Source organism: Athene cunicularia (genome assembly GCF_003259725.1).
Source record: "Athene cunicularia isolate RWA chromosome 4 unlocalized genomic scaffold, athCun1 chr4_part1, whole genome shotgun sequence".
NCBI lineage: Eukaryota > Metazoa > Chordata > Aves > Strigiformes > Strigidae > Athene > Athene cunicularia.
Window position 1 is genome coordinate 27,959,810 of NW_020799098.1, and position 25,532 is coordinate 27,985,341.

The following is a 25,532-nucleotide window of genomic DNA, read 5'->3' on the forward strand; positions in this document are numbered from 1 at the left end:
ACGAGTATTCTGTTAATGCAGCAGAAAGCCTGCTCCAGTCAGGGCCATCCGACTGCCCTAACATTTTTTCACAGTTCAGGGACATTTTCTGACCATTCCTTGTGAAAGAATTCACAACAGTAAAAGTTATTGCCACACAGGGAGAAAGAGGATAAACCCAGAGTACCTGGTGGACCACTCTGGTGGATGCAGTAGCTTGAATGCTATTTCTGCATGGTCTGTCCTGTTGGCTAACTCAAGAGGAATAAAAAAATGCTGTTCTTTGCAGCAGGTAAGCCACTCTGCAAAGGAGTGCGTGAGGCACTTGCACTGGGGGACACCAGTCACCAGGCATACTGGTAGAGCTGTAAAGTGAATATTCCTTTCCATTAAAGCTGTTCAGCTGATATTTACTGAAGTATTACCAATTGCAGGGATAAGATGGACTCCTAGATAAACACTAAGGTTTGATTTTCCAAACAGTGTCAGTTGAAAGTGTGAATGCACCAGATCTTTGAAAATAAACTCCAGAGCATTTTAAGTTGAATATGCAAGATGTGAGGACACTTTTGAAAGAAAATGGCCAAATGTACCCAGGGCCATGCATATGTGAAGTAATTTCCACAAATGCCTCCTTGAATTTCAAACGTACACTCCCTTCAAAATTAAATTAGCAATTTGGAAAAAGTCAGAATAAAATTTTAGCTAAATTTTTGCTTGTCAAAAATAGAAAAAACATTCCAAATTAGACAAGTGGGTTTATTTCAAAATTACTTAACTTTGCTTATTAAATTCCTACAGATTAGGGTATTTTTTATTGTTTCTTAGAAGATAATAGCTCAGGAAAATGAACAGAAGCATACCTGAAGTAGTATGCTGAGCTTTCAAACTACAGAAAATTGGAGAGATTTCCTAATAAAATATTTCACACTAGTGTTTCCTCACTAGAGCACTACATGCCTTTGCTATACAACCAGATTACCTGAAGAAGTTACACTGCAATCTAGCTGCCACCAGGAAGCATAGTGCAGAAATCCTCAAGAGCAAGGTCCGGTTTGTGCACAAATGCCTACTACCTCTCACTTCCAAACTGCTGTAGTTACTACTGCCTATGTAAATCCGTTAAAAGTTGTCTTGGCAAGTCTACAACATGTATTTGAGAATGCTGTATATACCTTAAGTCCTTCTGACTGCAGCATATTCAGTTTTACAGTACATCTCCACACACAGAACAGGAAGACATTTTACTTCTCTATTTTTATACATTTATGATCAGTATTCTGTGCTTGGAGGCAGAGTCAGCTATTTCTTTCTACAAGATTTTTTGTGTTCATTACAAATGGAATCCATCATATTCTGATCTCATTAGCCACTTTTGCAACCTTACGGGGGGGGAAAAAAAAAAAAAAAAAAAAAGACCGAAGATACTATTTCCAACGATGACAGCTGATAAACCATCACAGGTTTCATGGAACTTGTAACATTAACTCAGCCTTCTATATATAATTATTGTTAGCCCGATATTGCACAACAGTGCAATAAGGGCATTTCCGCAACACTTACACTTACTAATTCACAAAAATTATGCCAAAAAAAGCACCAAACCGAGAAGCTATCTCCTAAATTCATCTCTGTAATGCTTAAAGAAAGCCAGTTCCTGACATATCTTTTTTTTTTCCAAGCTTTTTCATGTCCACCTTTTTTATCAACCTTAAGGTGATACATCTCCCATTTTTTAACCAAACAGCATAATGCCCAGAAGTAGTCAAGCCATAAAAGCCAAGGTCCTATTGGCTTCCTACACAAACTAACTTTCCCATGACATTACTTGTAATCGTAGAGCTTTTCACAGGTGACCTAAACCAAGACTCTCCTTCCTCGGGTTTCTGTGCTTTGAAACCAATCTTGAAATTCAGCCTCTTTCTTGATTCTGTAGTTATGCTTCACTGATAGCTCACACACCTCCTCCATGACCTATAGTTCAGCAGTATTTCTAAGTGCAGAAGCTACATTTCTTCTCATGGCAGCAGTGCAGCTCCAGCTTCACTGTTAAGCATTTTGTGCCCTGACAGGGTGCCTGAGCTGCTTAAAAACACGTATAAAAAGGTTTAGATAGGTTATGAGCAAGTTTAAACAAGATTTTACCCTGTTGCTAGTAGTCATGCTTATGACATAATAATTTATTGCTCCAATTAGGTATATGGCGCTTTGTCAAGATATAGGACAGAAAACAATAGAGAAGAGAGCTTCCATAATATGCAGTTTCTGGTCAAAGAACAAGTGATCCCCTATCACCGGTTGCACAGAACAGGGTCAGTTAAACCCCTCAGCAGCATTTACAAAAATATTTGCTATGGCTGACTGCTTTCTGTTGTCATAAATATTCTACTTCTGTCACCAGACATACCAAGTATCTAATTCTGTCACCTTATTTACAATCCTGACCTGCCCACACTGAGTATTGACTGATTTGGTTAACGAGATTTAATTTAATCTTCTTTTTAAAAAGAAGCAGTATAACTATTCACATGACGCACAAACTCTGAGTTCTTCTTGAATTCTCTCTACTGAATTCTCAGAGAAGTTAAAATGGAAAAAACAAGAAGACTTCAGTTTCTCCAGCGACCACACTGGGAATCATACACTTGCCTAGGGGAGCAGAACTCAGCCACCCTCAGCAGACTGCTGCCACTGCATATATGTGATTAAAATGAGGGTGTGGGATCCTCTTAGCTTGGCATTTCTATGTTTATCTTACCAATCTGGACTTTGAATATTGCCAAGCCTGAAATGAGATCAGTCTGTACCTATCCTTTCATCTGTCATATCTTTAAATTCAACCAGCATACAGAGTAGTCACATTTATTTCAGCAATAAACCTCCCAACTATTCAGAGGGCCAGAATTAGTTTAATCTCTAATAACTTTTTTCTTTTTATATAAATTACTTCAGCCAGAATATACAACTGTCTTACTGTAAATACAAATTTACAGCCATCATCGACTTAAAAAAAAAAACAAACCAACAAACAACTGATAAAACCCCCAAAGTTTTTCCATTTCAGTTGCCCAGTGACACAAAGGAATAACTACTGTGTGTCAGAGATCTCAGTCACACAGTAATTATTTTTTTCAAATAGAGACCAAGTATTGCTGTCAAAAATATTCAGTGTGCCCCATTAAGATCAGAGCTCATTATTTTCAGACAATACTGTTAATAAAATAGAATGCTGATTAATGTTTTAAAGAATCTAAGTGGGAGGAAGAGTGAAAATGAAAAGGGTTTGAGGCTGGAAAGCTATGTGTTATGGCTGAGCCAGTCTAACAACCTGCTGATGTCAACAGAGAGAGCATCCTGTCCTCCTTCTCCTCCACCTGGCACCGCCTCTGGCACTTGTTAGATCCTGCACCAAGCTAACACATCTTGCTAACCCAGCAGAACGCTAATCCAGCGAAAATAAAACTGAATCAAATATCTTTCTGCTGATTAGCAAGGGGTTTTTTTAGAGCAGCATGGATTCCAAGAAGTGCCAGGACCAATTCAAGTAGATAGGGGAGGCCTGCAAGGCTAGGACACGGATGAGATGGACCTGCCTGTTTCAGCAGCAAACTGCTAGGCTAGTGTGGGTGTAATGTATATTTTCACCTCGACTGCCCTTATCTTAGGCTGGAACCTTTTAGAGAAGTTACTGCCTCCACAGCTGAGGGCACTACAGGCAGCCCTGCTACATCTCACTGCAAATAAAACTGATAAATAGTTGAAACCTCTCCTCAGACAGATCCACCCGTCAGTCTCCTGGAAGGGTACTTTAGCCAGAGGACTTTAACCTGCAGGGAAAAGGTAAAGCTGGAAAGGGAAAGTTGAAAGTAGAAACTTCTTAAAGGGTGACAACTAGACCTGCAAAACCTGTTAGTTACTTTTCTGTTTGCCCTGCATGTAAGCTGACAGCAGATAAGCATGCAAGACATGTTTCAGAGGTTACCTTAGCCCCCACCTATTTATTCTCGGGATAGGGGGAGCATTCTAGAATTAAAAAAAAACAACAACAAAACAACCCACAAAAAACAACAAAACACCAACACAACAACAACCCTCCCCCAAATAAGTACATATTTTAACTCCACAGGCAGTAAAAATACATAAATTCATATTCCAGAGTGGACTCAAAACTGATTGAACAGCTGGACCCAGAGGGTGGTGGCCAGTGGCACAAAGTCTAGCTGGAGGCCAGTAACTAGTGCTGTACCCCAGGCAATACTGGGTCAGCTCCTGTTCAACATTTTCATTAATAACCTGGGTGATGGAGCAGAAAGCACCCTCAGCAAGTTTGATGATGACATAAAGCTGGAAGGAAAAGATGATAGGCCAGAGGGTCATGCTGCCATCCAGAGGGACCTCAACCAGATGGAGAAATGGGCTGACAGGAGCCTCATGAACTTCAACAAGGAGAAGTGCAAAGTCCTGCACCTGAGAAGGAACCACCCCATGCACCAGTATATGCTGGTGGCCGCCCAGCTGGAAAGCAGCTTGTCAGAAGAGGACCTGGTGGTCCTGGTGGATGCCAAGTCAAATATGAGCCAGCAATGTGCCCCTGCCACAAAGAAGGCAAAAAGTATCCTGGACTGCATTAGATAACAGGTCAAGGGAGGTGATCCTTCCCCTGTACTCAGTAGCAGTGAGGCCACATTTGGAGTCCTGTGTCCTCTTCTGGGCTCCCCAGTACAAGAGAGACCTGGACGTACTGAAGAGAATCCAGCAAAGTGCCACAAAGATGATGAAGGGACTGGAGCACCTCTCCTATCAAGAGTGGCTGAGAGAGCTGGGACTGTTTATAAACTGGAGAAGAGAAGGCTTGGGACAGTCTTATTAATGCATATAGATGCCTGAAAGGAGGGTGCAAAGAACACAGAGCCAGTCCATTTCCAGTGATGCCCAGTGACAGGACCAGAGGCAACAGGCACAAAATTAAATACAAGAGATTCTGTCTGAACATCAGGAAACTTTTTTTTTTTTTTTTTTACTGTGTGGGTGACCATGCTGGCAGATGTTACGGAGTCTCCATCCATAGAGATATTCAAAAGCCATCCGGATAAAGTCCTGGGCAACCAGCTCTAAGTGGCCCTTGAGCAGGGGGCTTGGACCAGATGGCCTTCAGAGGTCACTTCCAACCTCAGCCAGTATATGATCTTGTTCTTAACCCTTGACGGGGCCTGAGCTATATTCAGAGTACAGCAGCTACAACAGACCAGGATGATCTTGGAGCATAGTGAGTGAGTTCCATTCTGCTGCAAGCACAAGCTCTGGCAAGAGAAACATGCTTAGCAAGCCTTAGCTTTTCTGTACCCCCTTCTTTCATCAGAGGTAACAGCTGACACAAGAGTTTGCAGAGTTGTCTCCATTAAGTTTTATTTGTTGGATGGCTTCCCAAGGTGTAGAGCATGCTTCACCAGCTACTGCAGCCGTTCTAATCCCCTTCCACATTGTGACAAATCTGGAAAGTAGCCTCAGTTAAGTGGAAAATCTCACCCGCAGCACTAAAGATATGACAGGGCACTCTGGGGCAGGTGACTGAGTGAAGCTCATTTGAAAAAAATGCTGGTCTGAAGATTTGCCTAAACTGCTGATTTCTGGTGTAACTGAATTTACACAGAAAGTGGTAACAGGGATAAGCTGCTTGTGCTGTCAGAGATAAACTACTTCTACTTTCATTTCAATTACAAATTTACATGATCCACTTTAATGGATCTCATCTCTAGTGAACTTAGTCTGCAATGCACTGCTCCTACCAAGTGCTTTTTCTCCTGTTTGAATTCAGTTAATTCCTAGCTGTGAAAGTAATGGCCTTCACAGTAAACATGGCTACAAGCAACTAAATTGTAAGTTTTTCTACCTTTTCTCCACTTTGTGATAGCAGTGATCTTTCATCTTTCTGAAGAGAGAAAGATATCAGCTTTGATGACTAGCTTTAAAAAACTAGTTTATCCTATTTCTGGTATTCTGGCTATGTACCACCACTCCGATTAAAAAACACTTTCACACTGATTAAAAAAACCACACTGATTAAAAAAACAGTTCACACTGACTGCCAGATAATTTATCTACACCTCTGTCAATTTGCATTATAAGTAAGAGAAAAAAGAAATGGCAGCTCATGCTCAATGGCACCCATGACCACTGCCCCATCCGCTGACAGTATGATATATGGTAAGAAAAAAGCTAAAAGTAGACAAAAGCAAAAAGGAACAAAGGCACTTTTTAGTATAAATCTGTGTTACCTACCTCTGCTCGACCTTCGTAATATGTTAGCATAGACTTTGTGAGTACAAAAAGCCTCTCTTTGTAGTTTAAGGGAGAAGTCCTCTTCTTCTGTTGTGATCTTTTAATCAGAATCTCTTGTAGGATAGTAGTCGTATTCATTTCATCCACTTGTCAGCTCTGTTTCTAGCCATTGAATATCAGTTCCTGTGAAGATGAGAGGAATAAATCATTACGATATCTTTGGGGGATCACAGAGCTGGAGATTTCTGAGGTAAAAAGAACTTCTACCTATAAATGAAACTACCTGAATATACAGAAAACTAGAGCTCGCCCGAAGTATCTGGAAGTTTACAAGAGTTAATTATTAGTCAACAAAGTTCAGGGTTTGCTTAGCTGAGGGCTGCACTGGAATGTTCCCAGGAAGCCAAAAGCTGTACCTGACTGGGATGAAATAAGGGACACTGCTGTCTACATCACAGAAAACATGGGTGAGAAGTCCAAAACGCACTCCAGGTAAACAGCTGTGTATGACTGCTCTTCACCACAAAGTCCTAATGTGTATCAAAACTTTAATTGCTAAGGTCTGTGCATATATAAATGCCATTTGCAAAAATGTTTGCTATACACAGAGTTGAACATGGATCAGTAAAAGTAATTTTGAAAATTCATCACAATTATATTAATGAAAAATTTCAGACACAAATGGTAGTTTAGAAGATGTCAATTTGAGAACAGAAAATTAAGTCATTTTTCAGCAAGTGCTAAGTATAAGCCCTCCATCTTCTATTCAGAAAGACTTCATGCAGACCATCAACAATCTAAGTAATTTGCTTCTGACAGTTCTGGTCACTCAAGCTGCTTTAACGTTTTACACTGTGATTGATACCTGCAGGACAGATTTAGGAGTACATAAACACGAACGCACCCACAGATACTCTGTTTGCAAATCTGGCTCCAGCGTCCTGCCAGAGACATCGTCAGGCGATCTCTCAGTTCTCTGCAATGATGCCAGCTTAAAACAGAGCAAACCTCCTCCCTCATCTGCTCGCTGCCACCTCGGTGTGCCACTCTGCCTTGTGTGGGTGTGAGTGTTCCTGCCGCCGGGCTGGGAAGCGGGCGAGGGAAGGGATCCCGCCAGACATTTCATCATGCACCACAGGCTGCTGCCTGCACAGACTTAACACAGGAGGTGGCATGGAGGCAGGAATGAAAGCTGTGGGGAAGCTTGTGAAGAAGCTGTTCCATAAACTCTTCCCCCCACCCCATTACCTTTGCCAGCTTTCCACCAGGTCTGCCCCCACTTGGAGCTGTGCTCTGAAGCCAGGGCATGCTGCAGGCACAGACCTTGACCGAAGCTCTGGCTAGAGCAGCATGGCTGGAGGTCAGAGGCCACGGCTTGAACAAGGAACAGCAGCATCTCCTGAGGCACCAGTGACTACAAATGTCACATCTGCATGTGTGGAGGGGGCAGGGGGATGATGCAAGCCACATCCCTACATAATCACTGCAGGTCTCTGTACCAGTAGGAAGTTTCCTTCCAACCTATGGAAAAAAACCACCCAAAACTTTTTTCACTTCTCACAGGGCTTAATTTATGCACCTATTTACTAAAGAGTATTTCAAAATTCACTAGGGTAATGTATGTACATTTTTCTCTGCAGGCAACGTAACTTCAGCACGGACGAAACAGTGCATTTCACAGTATTGTGCTGAGAAGCTTGGAAAGCCACAGGCTGCCTCACAAGATTACGTTACAAAAGGAAAGTTTAAATAAAATTGAATGCAAACAAATTCACTTCAGTGCCTCTCCTTTCTTTTTGTGCCTAAACATGTCATTACTTGTTGTGACAGTATATAAAATGACACTTTTTGTTTTCTAGTCTGGTCCTGATACCACGCTTTACTCCCCGTTTTGGCCAACTAAACTCTTGTATCCCCACACTCCGGCCATTTCACACAGCTGGATGTAGTTGTTCACTGCTCTAAAATATCCCTTTTCTTTTCAAGGTATATCTCTGTATATGCTAAAAAATTAATCCGTGGTTTACATGGAACTAAAAAATAAGACCAGGTCAGGATGTATAAGACCATAATAGGATTGGAAATGGTCATTATTATGAATAATCTCTTCTTGTTTCTCCTCTTTCTCTGATGCATACATACATTTTGTTGGTCATTTGTCACACTGCATTCCTGGGAAGAAGATAGATGTTTTTCAATTACTAATTGTCTTGAGTGCATCCTTAAATTATTAAAGCTACCCAATTCTGGTTTATTGCCCTTCTAAAATTAAACTGACATACTGAAGGTAATTGCAGAAGGAAAGATACCACCATGCACTGAAAATTGCTCAAAGAATTAAAAGTCAGTATTAACTTTCAGACCACCTTAAGGCACACAAAACTCCCACTCAAAACAACCCTTCTGTTCCCTATAGTACAAATTCTCTGTTGGCATTAATAAAAACATAATTATTATCCTTCTTAGAAACTGTGATCTCGGAGATCCCCAGACTTCTACACTAGAGAGCACAAGAAGGATTCAAAATTAACTATGATTTCAAATCTCAGTACTGATAATGCTAAAATATTTTGTTTCCCTAGCTGCACTCTTTGGTGACATTAACATTATACATGAAGCAAAATAAAAATCCTTTTGACAAAAATCAGCATTAAAAAATAAAGACATTGATAATGTCATCGGTCAATGTCTGCACCTGATTGCTACATCTCTGCTATGGAGCTCTCTGCAGATGAGAACCAGTTTCCCAGGTCAGAAGATCAGCCTTTGAATGTGCATTTAGTCACAGAAACTTGTTTTGTTTGGGTTTTTCTCCATGCCAGTGGCTCCAACCATTTGTGTTTCCATAAATAAGGCTCAGGACAACTGAACCCTCACCTATTACTCTGAAAGTTCCTTTACAAAATTGCTGTACTTCATTGAGAAGCACCTGAACAGCCACCCTTACCTTATCAAACTATACATCACTACATTTTCTTCAGTACAGTTTTAGAAATTTTCTGCACTTTTCCCCCCAAAATATTCCATTGTTCCCAGACCATCAGGAGATGAAGCTGCTTGCCGGACACGTCGTTATCTTGTCACAAACAGCTATGGGATTTTCGTGCTGCCACCCATCTAAACTTGTCAGAGTATCACTCCTGCCAAGGACTTGCCCTGTTCCCTGCCAACCTGAGTTACACAATAACAAATATGATCTAATTTGCACAGATGCTGAGTACTCAGAATTATGACTGAAATCAGAAAGAGTTACGTATTCTCAGCTTTTTTTAGGGTGCAAAAAGTCTAGATCCTTGCATTGATCCATCTTCACATTATACAAATATTCACCTCTATGGCCATGATGTCACCACACACCCTCCCTCAAAGCAAATGAAAACAACTGTTAAGATAAATTTGCTAAGTCAATATTGGGCAAGATGTACAAAGTAAGTTTTTACTTGTAGATGGAACTTATTATACATGCCACCTTGCCTGGTTTTCACTGGGGAAAACCAAGGCTTTAAGTGATGAGGTAACCCCAGCAGTTGCAACACTGCCCATGCATCTCCTGGTTCCCACTCCCAGCTCCTGGATTGCATTTGTTTATTGAAACAATTAGTCACCACAAGACAGTCGGGAAGCACATGTAATATTCAAACAGTTGAATAAACATATGAACATCCCAGTGGAAGTTCTAGTGAGTAGGAAAGAGAAAGTGTACTCCAGTCTGACCAGGGCTTCTATGACCCAAATACATTAAGAAAAAAAAAAAAAAAAAAAAAAGCATTCTGAAAAACATACATCACAACAGTCATAAAACAAACACCAACAGAAAACATTTGTCTGTGTCTGGGAAAAAACAACAACAACAACAAACCCCACCAAAAAAAATCAAGCTGGAATTCTGTTTTCTGAGTTCCAAGCCTTCCTTAGTGATGGTAACATTTATCTAGGAATTTAGGTTCTTCAGTGCCAAGTCTTAACACTAAGCTGATGGGCTGCTATTCAAGACAGAGAATCCCCCTAAGAAATTGGCATTCGCAACTTTCTGACTTGAGTTTCATGCATCAAGCACAACTGCTTTTTCAGGTTTTGGCCCCATCAAAACAAACTGGTAGCAATTCCAGATACGCATACCTAACACTGAAAACCTATCACCTAGTGCAGTACATTAATTAAAATGATTTAATAGTCACTAATTCAACTTTAAAAAAAAAACCAAATCAAAGCATCAATTTTAAGTACACAGATGGTAGTTGTAATTCTGACTCAAATCTGTAACTCTTTTTTTTTTTTTTTTTTTTTTTTTTTTTTTTTTTAAATTAATTCAGATCAATTTGCTGAGCAGGTTCATAATGTGTCCCTGCAAACAGCTGCAGTGGGGTTAAGGGAACAGGGAGCTCACTGCAGGTCTGGGTAGAGAGCAGAAACAATGCAGAAGGAAGAAGAAAATGAGAACTCCTTACCCTTGTTTTTTCTGCTGAAACTGCTGTTGCTTTATCATGAAACTACAAACCAAGTTACATGTGAATAGTTACTTACGTGAGTATCCAGCACAGACCTATTTGAATAATTACTACTCAGTGTGAGCAACCAAGGATTGCAAAATGTGCTCTTGTGCTTCATATGATTGAAAAGTCTTTTTGCCCCACATCTAAGGTTGCAGATTCAAACTCAGAAAAACACAAGACAACTGAAAAAAAGACAACTGTTATTCATCCCTGTTCAAATGGTACATTTCAGAAATACAAATACAGAGAAATATACTTGAGCATAATCTGTCATATTTTAAAATTGGAAGAGAGGGTAATTACTGCAATATCTGAAATGTATCATATGCCAGAAAAATGAGAAGTAAAAAATACTTGGATTTTCTTTTCTCCTCTTTTTTTAATAGCAGACTCTCAGAAACCACTTCTATCCTATGCAAGCGCTTTTTTTTTTCCCCTAAATGAAAGAAATGCAATTGGGTGGGGCTACTTTCAAACAGATTTCAAAATTATATCCAAAGGCTTGCAAAACTCTAGTCTCTATTTGAAAATCAGCCAAAGAATAACTGGTTAATTTTATATATAATCAGACCACGTGAAAATAAAATTCATATTTGCCTGTATTAAATTTAGGTTAAAAGTAAACAGCCTCTGGGGTAACTGGGTGACAACTCTGACTGGAGATTCTGAGATAACCATGTGATGTTGCAAAATATCCTTTGTTCAACTGAAACCTACTCATGTACACATGCAGGAGGAGTATTTCATCATAACCAGCATAGGTTTCCCTAAATTCCTCAGAAACAGGTTCACTACATTTTACAAAATACAAGCATTTGTGTCCTTTTAGCATTATAACTTAGGTAACTGGAGTAAATGAAGTGAGGTAAGTCCCTCTTCAATAGAGTCAGGTGGCATCAAGGTGGTTCATCTCATCACAGCAGCCCATCAAATCATCAATCATCACAAGAAAGCAGAGCCAAAGTGCACGAAAGAGCTTGGGAAAATGGTAAGAGCAGCAAAACGGTTTCTTTCCCCTTACAATGATGAATTCAGATTTAGGAGAATGGCTAAGTTATCCTTTCACAACTTTATAGTTCATCTTCTTCGATTCTCTCATTAATAAATTACTTAGGAAAGGAACCTCTGCCTCGCGAAACAAAGTATATTATTACCATCCATGATGTAGAAAAAAGATGTTGCTATAGACATTCTTTAATTTATTTACTGCTAACTTTGAGTTAGCAACACTATGGGATACCATATAAAGGATGGACTGAACAATTTTCACTATGCTCAACAACTTATATTTTTATTCATTCCTGTAGAGCTGAGTATTTGTAGCTTTTCTTATTTCTTCCACATAAAAGCTCCGCAATACCTATAAACTTGGACTGACTATTTTGCCTTCAATTTATTCAGATCAAAAACCTCTTTAGCATTTATAATGTTCTTTGCTGAAAAAAAAAATAAAGCTGAAACTTTAGGACATAGGAAAGCAATAGCAAACTGCAAGTTTTCTCAGCCTACTGATCTGCATGCACATCCACCTGTCCTTTCTAAAGATAAAAAGCGTTTGAATGTGTCACTGCCTCAAGAAATAGTACTAGTGATACAGCAGGTATGCAGGTCTTGCACTGAACACTATCCCTAACTTCCCCTGTTTGTTTTGTTAGCCAAAAGGTATGAGTTCATCTTGCAATTTCTTTGAAGACAAGAAAGTCTTCCTCATTTCTGTATTAAAGATAAGCAAAACCCACTGCCCAAGAGTTGCAAATCTTCCTGAACATGAACTTGCTCTTCTACTGTATTTGTTACCTACAAAGTGACATTGGTACAGCTGTAACATCTCCAAACCTGTGTTCTTGCTGCTCTTCCAATGCTTGTGGAAAGTCTCTGTTGTTCTTCACCATCATCTATGTAGATTAAAATTTAACCCCTACCTTCATCCACCCCCTTTTTCTCACACAGAGTAATATGACATGAAAAACTGATTGCTTATGTTGTTGGGGGGAAAGAGCTCTTTATATGTATACACATATATAGAGGGGGGTAGTTCTAATTCATCATATTCATGGAATAGGTAATTAAAAATCTATGCAAAACCATACACAGAAAACCTTTAACATTAAGACAATCTCAAATACTCTGAAGTCTATTTTTTTAGACTTCAGAATATTAGATAGTTCTGTAACCACATACATAATGTGGCTTTGCATCACCCTCTGCTCAGCCCATACAGCAGTTAATGGTTGCTATTATTTCCATAATAATGCTATCAACGTTAGCTAGTATTGTTAAATTCCACTCCAGCATCCAAAGGTACCACCTTATTTTTTGCTGTAGACTATGAAAAGCTTTGAGGCGGCCAACCATGATTGAACAGTGCTTCCCACATAAGAAACTCAATCTCAAGCCTTCTGCAGGCAGAACTGACCTTTTCTACTGAAAATCTGTGGGTTTGAGCTCACCAGAAGCCATATGCAGTCTGACATAAACTAAAAATATCCTGTCTGTTGGCAGGGTTTACTGCATTTACACAGCTTCCAGATGAGATCTTTGCATATTTGGTGGCCTTAGCACACAGGCAGACCAAACTTTTACAAGACGACAAACTTATTGCCAGCTGGGCCTTCTGACAAAACCTCCTGCAACAGCCAGCAAAATGGTATGTGAGATAATTAGCTATATTTTCATTATCACACATTTGATTCAAGCAAAGGAAAGGAAGATTAAAATTAGAGAAGGCAATTAAAAAAAAAAAAAAAGGAACTTCACTTTCTTTTTAAAGACTTCTTTCTGAGGGTGGATTTCTGATTTTTGAATGAGGAAAGCAGTGCTATCACAGTGATGAATTTAAACAGCTGAAAGAGGATGCTGTCGCTAACTATACACACTGCCTGGTATGGGACTTGTTGACATTTCCATGGTGCCTAATCCACACTGTTCAGACAAGGACCAAATCCAAGCCAGTGAATATTTTTATTCACTGATATTTTATATTAACCCTTAGGAGGGAGACAGCAGATTTTCCCAGGTCCAAACTTTGTTGTTCTATTTATATTTCTAAATACCACACTTGAAGTACAGTGAAAATGGTAAACTTAATTTTCTGCTGAGGTACAGCAGCTCTTACCCACTGCGGTGCCAACACCAGGACTTCAGGACGCTGCAAGGAGTTTGACTCAAGCATAAAGAGATTTGCTTTTTTACTTGTGCAGTATAAAGGTCTGGTGAAGAATATTAGTTTGGTTTACTTGCACAAATATAACTGGCCCTCAACTGATAGAGAAGAGATAAAAGATAAAGCATGAACAAAAAGGGAAGGTCAAGGTCTGAACCGGGAAGAGATATGTGGTATACCGGCCCTTCTTACATGTCTGTTTACCTTCAAACGAAACAGTCCTCTTGTTCTGGCAAGTATTTTCAAAGAAACATTAGAGACGAAAATCAGAGGTTGAACCTAGTTCTGTTTAGGAATCCTAAAGCTCACCATTAAGTCGGAGGTCAACCGCTATTGTACAGAAAACTGCAAATCTAAGAAAAGCAAATCAAATCTAGGCTGAAAAGCGCTTTAAAAAAAAAAAAAAAAAATCAACGACTCGGGTTATCCTGCTTTTTAATTACTGTTGTCAATTTAATTCACTTTCTTCACAATTTGAGTTTGTTTTTCCAAATGTTATAGAATCTCAGGTAAGCATGTGATGTATTACACCAAAAATAAGCTCGATTTATTTCAGTATTCAAGACACTCTTTTGACATGGTCTAACTAAAATAGTCATACATACAAATGACGACTTGCTTTATGCACAGGGAATGACTAATACTTCCTCAGTTACTTCTCTTTCCAAACACTCTAAGATGAACTTTTTCCCCTAAGCTAGAGACCTACTTGTTCTCCAAGTACTAAAGTTAACTCTCTCTGCTCTGCCAACATACACAACAAGTCACTTATACCAATACAATGACCCCGTCTCTGCACCAACTTGAACATGATTGCAGTCTTGCTTTGTACCACTGGGCTAACATACCTCTTAAAGTGGAGAATGGTAGAAGTAAGCCACTTATGAACCATCTAGCACCACTTCTCTGGTCCCAAGCCCATTCATTCTGGAACCAATCTTCTACAGTAACATTTCAACACATAAAAGCAACACCCAGCCTTCTAGATCATCACCTGCAATTATCTTAAAAGCTACCAAGAAAACACAATCAGTGGCTGAAGGAAAGCTTTTCTGGCTTGAACATACTTTTCCAGCAATAAGCAAACCTGAAAGGAGGGTGCAGAGAGCCTGGGATGAGTCTCTTTAACCGAGTAATAAGCAATAGGACAATAGCTAATGGCCTCAAGTTGCGCCAGGGAAGGTTCAGACTAGACGTTAGGAAGCATTTCTTTATAGAAGCGGTTGTTAGGTGTTGGAATGGGCTGCCCAGGGAGGTGGTGGAGTCCCCATCCCTGGAGGTGTTTAAGAGTCGGGTTGACATAGCGCTGAGGGATCTGGTGTAGTTGGGAACTGTCAGTGCTAGGTTAACGGTTGGACTGGATGATCTTCAAGGTCCTTTCCAACCTAGACGATTCTGTGAAATACCCCTAAGGAAGCTGTCTGTTCTCTGCACCAAAGGACTGTCAGGGCAAAGTGCCACCGGCACAGAGATGACCATCTTGAGCCACTCATTCTGGGGTTGACATAAAAAGAATGCCATAAACTGGACTGGTTTTAAGTTCAATAAATGCTTTATGAATTAAAAATATATCTTCCATGTCTCACAAGAGGTATGTAGAAGTGGTCTGTAGGTACATCCCACACAAAGTAGAGGCAGGCATCAATTATGACTTCACTTCAACCACTCTCTGTCCCAGGCTACCCTTAAATGACCTGATACACCTTGCATATGTAGAAGCACAGCGGGTCATGGAGCACCTATAATTTCCTCAATGCCTGCAGGAAATCCAGTTATAAGGATACACAGATTTTGAAATCCATCTTCAAAAGCCAACCTTTAGTTATGAAAGCTCCAATGCAGACCATTGGAACTCTGCTAGACCAGGTATAATGATCTGACAGTACTCAAAAAGGTAGCAATCCACCCTCACAATGTGCTAGCCAGCAGTCCAGTTAATGAGTTTATTTTGAGAAGTTCCTCAAAGCTGAATTGAATCAAAACAGCATTTGCTTTTAAGACACCCTGCAAACATCAACTATATATTTTCTGATTATTGCTAGGGAAGCAAGCTATTTACCTAGCAATCTGTCACCCACTTTTTGCACTTATATTTTATTCACAAGAAATGTAAAGGAACTTTTTATTTCTTCAGGGAAACTACCACTTCCCAAATTGATATCAGGCTGTAGCTCTTCATCTGTTTGTCTTCTAAGATTATTTCTAGTATTTCAACCAGATTAGTCAGATGGAACTGTCTCATCAGAATTCAGGTATAATACCTTGTATCACTTCTGCAGTGCTCCTCAAAATATTCTTTTTTTTTTTTCCTTCCCCTTTGCAGCTATATAGAAACCATATTACTTGCCAAAATGGATAAAAACCTTGTAGCACCTGCAACATAAAAGCCAGCTGAGTGCTTTAGTATCTATGGAATGACAGCTATACATGCATCCTTTAGCCTCGGTGCAAATGGACAGATTTTGTAGGAAAAGTAGTCCAGAGCCATCTGTAGTAAATTGGCTATGTCCCAGCCAAGGACTGCCTGATCATAAAATAAGCATATGGCTGGGAAGAACTGCGAGGAAGCCATGAGGTCAGGGAAAAATTCCAAAAAAGTAGTTGGCTTTCAGGGAATTTGTGGGGGCTTTTAGGCATGCAGCTTGCAGAAGCAGCAGCTACCTGTGGATAAGTACTAGGTTAGGGAGAAGTGATGTCAGCTGTATTGTTCTTTCATATTAACACCAGTTTAACAGAACTATATGAGATGGCCCTGAACCAGCTCCATCGTGGAGTGTTGTACTGTTACTTTTTCCTAGGTTGTTGAAGACCACGGTCTACTCTCCATTATATTCTATCTTTTATCGAGCATCCACCCTTCTAGGTCACTCATGTACAGTAGATGAGAGCCAAGTCTACTTCACAGGAATAGCTGTTAACAGCCCCATTGTAGGCACAAAGCCAACCATTCTCTCTAATAAAATAAGCTTAATAAAATCATATCCTCTTTTTAAAAGTTAGCCTTTTAGTTGCTTTTCAGATGGTCTATGAAGAACATCTTAGCAACAAGCTTTAATATTAAAGTTCAACACTGAAGTTTCACTAACTAGTGAGGTTATCTGAGGCAAGAGTTAAGAGGTTTGTAAGCAAGAGATTAAGCACTGCTCTTGCATACCCTGTACCCTCCACCAGGAGCAATTCCAACATTTGTACACCAGTATTATGCTTTTAAAAAAAATGAGACATGCAGAAGACATAGCCCAGGTAACCATATACGATGTGGTAAGATGCTAGCAATATGTACTAAAAAGTTATATACCATGTTCCCCCCCCCCATTATAATGACTGTTTAATTCAAATCAAATATACCACAAACTACACTGTGTTTAAACACATTCATTAATAGAGCCACCAATAAGAAAAACATACACTTATATTAATAACTGGCTTTAAATAGAGACAGAAACAAACACCTGCTAGTAAGAAACACTTTAATAATAAACAGGGGGATTTTAGCTGAAGACAAAGCTGTGAAGTTGACTCAGATGATGAACTACTGGCCACAGCTCACATGTTGGTATCCATGTTGACTAATGGGTATATTTCCCCTCAAAGTCTTTATTTTGAGGTAGTATTCTAATGCCACTCGGTAACTCTTGCTTTTTTGCACCTACTGAGTGGTTCCAAACCTCTCTCATCCGCTGAAAGTTACAGGCCAGAACTGCCTTCTGTGCATGAGGGAAAACCCAAGGCAGCAAGTGGGGGACAGGAAATACTGCAAGTTCCTGTTTGTCAAGTTTCCCCTGCATCGTTTTCACCAGGGTACGCCTTCTCTGCTATGCAATGAGCCCAAGACATTGAACCCAAAATGACCAGTTACATTTTGGCCAACATCTCATACTACTGTTCCCACATCTGGCAGTTCAGGCCTACAGCTACCAAAGCAGTGGCGTTGGCAAGGTCAGCGTTCTTATCTTCTGATTCCAGACTCTTACCCTGTTATGTTGGATAGCTTACAAGGAAAATTTCACATAAATAAAACTCAAAATTCCTTCACCGTCACACCACATCCTCACTGCACTGAGATGGGACAATATGACTCTTACTTCAAGAACTACCACTTGTTTGCACTCAAAACCATAGAAGTAATGCTACCAGACTGAATTTCATGTTCTCATGCTTTCTGCACATCTAGCTGACATAGTACTTACAAGCAGCTTTCATTTTCTTTAATCACCTAATAACGCCTTTCAGTTTCTGTGTTGCTCTGTGCTTGAGCCACATGTATGTTATGTTAGGGATTAAAAATTTTAAAATGGACAAAGACCTCTAAATAGAATCCACACTGCTGGGTACTTTCTAGAGAAATACTTGGAAGAGCAAGACCTGTTTTCCTCAAGTTACTGAGGCAGAACCCACAGAGGTCTACCCTAAAATTATTTGTACAGTTCTGTTAAACTTTTACTTGCATTTCAGCTGCTTAACTAATAAAGTGTCCACATATGGGACTGAAATTCCAGGCTGTGAGCTTGAAGAATTTCTTCTTCACATACGGTGCAGCCTAAGCAACAAAGAATACTACCGGACTTCAGTTTCATTCCTGTCAAAATCTAAGTATTAACTCGGGGAAAAAATTTCTCACTGAATATGAAAATAAATACAAGCGAGGCTTATATTTGCTGTGGTCTCGTGTTTTCTCTTTCCTCTCACTCCTGCAAGGTAGTTAACATCTCCAGCAAAGTGGCTTGTTATCTCTGCTCTCCTTGATGTCAGGGTGTTTCAACTGTTGTGAGCTAAACAGGGAATGAAAGCACTCGTCAGGTGTCACAAGACATTTATCATCTTAAGGAACAGCATTCAGCTTAAACTCTCTTTGAGCCATCATGCAATATGGTCATTAATACTTGATAGTATTTTACTCCTCTCTTATTATTTATGTGAGGCATAACGATATTACAGAAAGGGCATCACCAGAAGTTTGGGCTGCCACAATCTAGTGCCATTGAAGTAAAAAATACAAGAAGTAAAGTTAAGACACTGCAAATGTGAGATAAGATAGTTCTTTATGGCTGGGTCTCAGGTTTTCACAGGGAGTGTCTGCTTCACACTGACTGGCAGAGTTCGTTTCAGGTCAAGAGATCCAGAAAAATAACTAAACAAAATGGAGGTAATTTTGCTACTTGCCCATGACTTTATTTTTTAATCAAACAGCTGTAACCCCCTTCATGCTTTGACAGAGTGTCTTGGTGAGAAGAGAGCCACTGCAATGATGGAGGAGCTGCCTGCAGCCCCCAACACAGAACCACAGCCCTCCAGCTGATTTCTCACTGCTCTCACACACCACAGCCTTTCATCATGTCATTCTCCCAAACTTCCCTCCCAAAAAACAGACCTTCATAGTCCATCTGACACACTGGAGCCGTAAATATGCCTCCTCCCAACAACCGAACCTGCTCCATTCAAGCGCCACTGAGGATGAATGAGAGGTCACCTAAGCCGTTAGCCAGGCGCCAGCCTTCAGTACCGAGGGTGAGCTGGTCCTCATGGCCTACCTACCACAATAAAGCAAAGCAAAACAGCCCGACCAGCCGTGGTCTGAATGAAACAGTGGACTGATGGGAAAAGAAAACCACATGTGGCTACACAACTAAACATACTTCATAATGCCTTATGCATAAACAAGCTGAATTGAAGTTGCACTGGCAGTTTTGAATCAGCCACTCTTAACACTCAAGTGCTAGATTTCTTCATGTTAATAAAATTTTCTTTCAAGCATCTTTGCTGCATACAGTTTAGGTAGCAATTTTACTCCCAAAAGATTCCAAAGTGTATTTAAGATTACCAGTTTAAAGGATCTCCTGTGGGACAGAAAAAGTGGTCCATTGAGCTCAACTCAGTTTACACGTTAAGAACACATCCCTCAAATGGGGTCACACAACCCCATGCATGACAGGCCCCCTTCTCTTCTGCCACTGTGGCACTGGGAATGGCCATGGTTTGCAACTTCAGCTGGGAAGAGGCAATCATAATTGGGGAGGAGGGGCAGGGAAAACACACACACAATTATTGCATCATCAGTAAGTTCACAGATGACACCAAGTTAAGTGAGAGTGTTGATCTGCATAAAGATAGGGAGGGTCTACAGAGAGACTTGGATAGACTGGATCGGTGGGCCAATGTTAACGGGATGAGCTTCAACAAGGCCAAGTGCCAGGTCCTGCACTTGGGCCACAACAGCCCCCTGCATCGCTACAGGCTTGGGGAGGAGTGGCTGGAGCTGTCTGGAAGAGAAGGATCTGGGGGTTCTAACTGACAAGCAGCTGAACATGAGCCAGCAGTGTGCCCAGGTGGCCAAGAAAGCCAACAGCATCCCAGCTTGTATTAGAAATAGTGTGACCAGCAGAAGTAGGGAGGTGATAGTGCCCCTGTACTCTGCACTGGTGAGGCCACACCTGGAGTATTGTGTCCAGTTTTGGGCACCTCAATACGAGAGAGATATCGAGGTGCTGGAGCGAGTGCAGGGGAGGGCAACGAAGCTGGTGAAGGGCCTGGAGAATAAATCCTGTGAGGAGCGATTGAAGGAGCTGGGACTGTTTAGTTTGAGGAGGAGAAGTCTGAGGGGAGACCTCATCACTCTCTACAACTACCTGAAAGGACACTGTAGAGAGGTTGGTGCTGGTCTCTTCCCACAGGTGATTAGTGACAGAACAAGGGGGAATGGCTTTAAACTGCAACAGGGGAGGTTTAGACTGGACATTAGGGAAAAATTTTTCACAGAAAGAGTGGTTAGACAGTGGAATAAGGTGCCAGGGAGGTGGTAGAGTCACCATTCCTGGATGTGTTTAAGGTCATTTAGATGACATGTTGGGGAATATGGTGTAGGAGAGAACTTTGTAGAGCAGGACTGATGGTTGGACTTGAAGATTCCAAGGCTCTTTTCCAACCTGAATGATCCTGTGATTCTGTGACTCCTTCTGCCAGGATATGGAGCTTGAGCCTCTGATATAGGACAACATGTAATTCACAGGACAAGCAGCAACCCTGAATACAGTAAAAATTTGATGTATTATGGTTGCCTGTAGGCTAGCACAAGGGAACTGGACCAGAAGATTTGTGCATTAGGACTGCCTAGGACAGAGTTACCACGGACACTATGTTCAGGCTAAAGGGCAGTTAACTCTCCATCAGACCCAGATGATATGTGGCTATCCTGTGGAGAGAATAATAATAATAAAAAAGTCTTTGTCTGTTTAATAAGCATTAAAGGTCAGGAATTGGTCCCAATCTAACACAAGGGACAGTGCGCTCTCCAGCAGGGCAAGGTCCCCGTGTCCTGCCCAAACCCTGGTTCAGAAGGAAGAGCCCTGCTTCCTGTACTACCCAAAGCCAGTTAATTCTGCCCCACAATCAAGTGGAAACAAGGCCTAGATCTAAAGTGTTTTTATGATTTAATCAGATTACAACTTGTAATAAGCACAGGGCTGAACAAAACCCCTCCTGACAGGAAACTCAGCTGTGACCTACTTGAGCATACATGTATGTCCTACATGTGGCAGAGTGGTACCCATTCATACATCCGCTGATAAGAGAAACGTGAATGAGGAAAAGCAAGAGTGCCAAGAAAGCATTTGCCCAGGTCCCACATACCTCAGCACACTGCCATCTTTTTTTCTTTCCCTCTTTCCTGCATTTGTTTAATGTCACATAGGATTTTTACCTTAAGAGCTGAAATAGGGTGGCCTAGTTGGCAGCCTGCTACTTTACCTCAGAAGAGGGACTGCGACTGCAAATCTGGCCAAACACTTCTTCCCATCACAAGCAGCTGAGTCCTGCAGCTGCCCTCAGCAGACAGGGAACAGCTCTCATATATCAGCTCTTGGCCAGGCTCAGGCTCTCCCAGAGCAACTCATCTCACTGCAGCAGGCTCCCAAAATCATCTCTCCTGCCCACAGTACCAAGGCTGGACCACACCAAGGTAAGCATGAGCTTCACTGAACCGCCCAGAATACAGGACAGATTTATCCAACCAAGATGTGTCTTTTCAGCCATATCATCTTCCTCCTAAAGGTTTGGGTATTATCAAAACCAAAGACTTCTCCTAGGTGATGTCATTCTTCCTAAGAAAGGTAAACCCTGCCTGTGATGGACAGACTTACTCCCAGGAGGCTTCTGCTACTGCTTCAGAGATACCATGATCCCATTTGAACACAGAGGCCTCTTCACTGTTCACTTGCAGTGAACGGACCTTTCCTTATTCCATCCCACCTCTGTGTCTAGGAAATTGTAAAAACCCACTCTCCTCCCTGAAAAATATCTCCTACCATGAGATGCATCTCCTCACATGTAAAAAGAAGTCTATCTGTTTTTCAAGGTTTTCTCTCACATGGTATTTGCTCTGACTCTGAATCACGCCTATGCAGCTGAGCCAGGGCAGGGGATGATCAAGAACTGCCAGAACTGTAACGGCCACGGGGCAGTGGTCAATCACACGCCTCTGCTCCACAGTTCCTCTTCTGTCACGCAGACAAAAGGGCATACATGTCCACCCTAACAATGACTTCCCTCACCTACACACTGCTGTCTTTCCTAATGTTTTCTCCTTTAAAAAATACACTTAGAAAAACAGACCAGAAGCATGGGAGCAGAATGCACTTCTGCCTGAGGACCAACACAGCAAACCAGGGATTTGCCTTTATAAGTAACACCCTCCATTAAGAAAAATACATTTCTTGAGACTGATTGGCCATTTGTTAAAATGCTGCAGGTGCAATTTCACTGGTTTCTAGAGAGTTTTGCCCCATTATATAAGTAATATCTCTAATGGCTAATGCTAGCATGAGGCCCTGGCCAGGAAAATTAGGGTAAACTGGCCCAATCTCTCCATAGTGAGAAGGTCTGTCAGGCTGCAATCAGTGTAATGAGAGTCCTTCCCTTGTGTTTTGCATAACAGAAAACTGTTATGGGTCATTTAGTGAAAATCATCACTCCAACTTTCACAGTGCAACAACTGACTGACCAATACTATCAGTTTTTAACCAAGGTGTTGGTAATTCTGTACAGATAGATGCATCTACATAATAATAAAAATCTATCATATATTTTTATATTTTTGCTACAGATGTCCTTCATGTATGTTCTTTGAAATATATAAAAAAATCTACCACCTCAGGATTTCTTCTCCATGGCAACCTTTACTCCATCCAAGTACTGCTTTTCATATATTTTGATTTTTATGCTGGTATTTTTCTTATCCTATCTCTGCAGGAGAGCCATTGTAGACTGCTACAACTGATTCTTTGGCATACACAAACTTGTGGGTTTTTTAAAGCACAGTTCCAAGTTCAGCAGTGAAAAGGTAATAGGTTACTGAAAAAAGTCAAAACAAGCAAAAGTACAAAAACATTTTAGAGGTCAATGGTTAACAAGCGCTAAAGACACATTTTCCATGTCTTTGCATTGACAGCAGGAAGCACAGACTTCCATTGTCTAAGAAACAGAAAATGTTTCACATATTTGAGGTAAATATTTGTATGAAACTTACACCATTCTGCACCTTATCTCGTGTACCCAGTTTATAAGATAACACAACACAGAGAGAATTAAATCTACAACAGGTTCCCCCTACATTTGGTGGAGGGGAAGACTTCTCTTGATGCTTCCAAGCAATTCTGTGAAAGTAGCCACTTCCCAGTTATTTTAATTACAGCATACCACGCTAACACAGTATTTCTGAATACGGTGTTGTTTCAAGGCAAGATGAAACAATATGGGAGCTGATATTGTTTTATCAGCTCTATTTCATTTTTCTCCCTTTTCAGCTGTTGTAGGCAACCAGCCAGGTTACTGGATACATTGCAATGCCAAATCCACAATACTGAGCCCACAGCCAAAAATTCAAATGTAACTTCAGACGTAATTCTAGCTGCCTCACAACCAATGGTTTTAAAAGATTTAAAAGATTTTTAGAATTCTACATTAATATTAAAAAAAAAAAAAAAAAAGTAGGACTCCTATAAATTTTAAAGGGTTAATAAAATTGGGTCTGGCAGCTCAAAACTAGTTACTTCAGGACAAAAAAAAAAAAAAAAAAAAAGAAGTAACCAGGTGGCAGATACAACCACATCGCTCTGTTTTCGGTAGACAAGCTCACATAAAAATCATTTGGTTCAAAACACTCATAATATTAATTTAGAAATTTAGCAAAACATGTAAAGCACCCTTTCATTGAGGACTAAATGCAGAGACAAATGTGATTATATCACCATAAGATGTAATTTCCTCAATAAATAAAACATGTAAAATAAAACGTAGAGAAATACTCCCCTATCAGAGGAGAGTGTGTTAGCAAAAGGGCTCTTTCCTGCTGTAGTCCCCTTACAAACCACAACCATCAAAAGGCTATGAGTAGCACCCCACCTGGGAGCTACCTCCCCACCTACAAGAGCAGTCCCTGTGAAACTAGACCAGGACACCCAAAGGGCCTCTTTTGCCCAGGTGGCATGGTCCGAGCAGCACAGCTGCTGTGCTAAGAGGAAAGAGGAGCATGTGCAAATCACTCTAGGTACTCCCTCAAGTGTAACTAGAAGCCTATTTGTACAGGTGCTGCTTTCCAATGGCCCAAAATACCCTAAACGTTTGTATGGCAGCCATAAGTAACAACCCATCTTCCAGTCACTGGAGAGTTCTGAGAAATTAAACAGCAATACTTCACCCTGCAGCCACACTGTATCAAAGGTGAGACAGATGGATAAAGCATCCGCAACGTTTACTCTGAAATGAAAACAGATGCTCCCAAAGTAACTCCTTGCAAGACACCTTTTAATCTGCATTTCTGCTACAGTCAGTTTTTGCATCTACAAAAGCTACGGTCTCACTTACTTGACTCATAAACCAATACGAACCGTTTCAGATTAGTATCTGTCACAGCAAGGTACACCTCTGTCATTCCAAGCAGACAGCTCATGGACATGTCTACACTAAAAACTCAGTTTACAGTTCAAAGAATTATTGGTTCCAATTTACAGGAACGCAGAAAGGAAGCCTGGGGACAACCAGAGCATCTCGTCCCCCCCCCACTGCATGAGCTGCAAGCGCACTGTATCCCAGTACAAGGCTACAAGAGCGTTCACCGCCAAGAAGGGACAGCCACGCTGTGGGACGGGAAGCAGGAGGAATTAGGAAGATGGCTGAGCTCACACACAAGGCTAATTGTGCCTTGAGACGAGGTGGAAGAGTCTTAGTAAAGCACAGCGGGTACACGGATATAAGGGCTCAGAGTAGAAAGTAAACAAGGAAATACACAGCAACTGTTAGCTTTACACTGGATTTGGCAGCCTGGGCTACAAGGCGTTACATTACACAAATTACAGCGATTTTAAGCAAAGGTTTAAAATGCAGCTTTTGTCATAGCTCCCGCTTACAGATCCGTGCGGCACCTGGACATCAAGGCAGGAACACCTCTGCTCTTGGGGCGTCGCGCACGTTTTAAGTTGCGAGCAGCGGCTACTGCTGAGTGCGCTCAAGGAGCCGCCGCCCCACCGCGGGGGTCGGCCACCTGCGCCGGGGACAGCCCCGGCGGGCAGCCCGGCGAGATAACCTCCCCCTCGGTGTCTCTGCGGGGACGGCCCCGCCGCTCGCCA

At 41.1% G+C, this 25,532-nt stretch overlaps 1 protein-coding gene across 2 annotated transcripts in view; it reads right to left on the reverse strand.

Annotated features, from left to right (window-relative positions):
- Positions 1–25,413, reverse strand: part of TEC (tec protein tyrosine kinase) — a 52,426-nt gene extending 27,013 nt beyond the window's left edge. For both annotated transcript variants that reach the window (XM_026847265.1, XM_026847266.1), the window contains exons 1-2: positions 25,314–25,413; positions 6,259–6,441 (exon numbers count right to left, since the gene is read on the reverse strand). In XM_026847265.1, coding sequence (XP_026703066.1) covers positions 6,259–6,396 — 138 coding nt within the window. In that variant the 5' untranslated portion in view covers positions 6,397–6,441; positions 25,314–25,413. The remainder of the gene's footprint in view (positions 1–6,258; positions 6,442–25,313) is intronic.
- Positions 25,414–25,532: the final 119 nt, after the last annotated feature.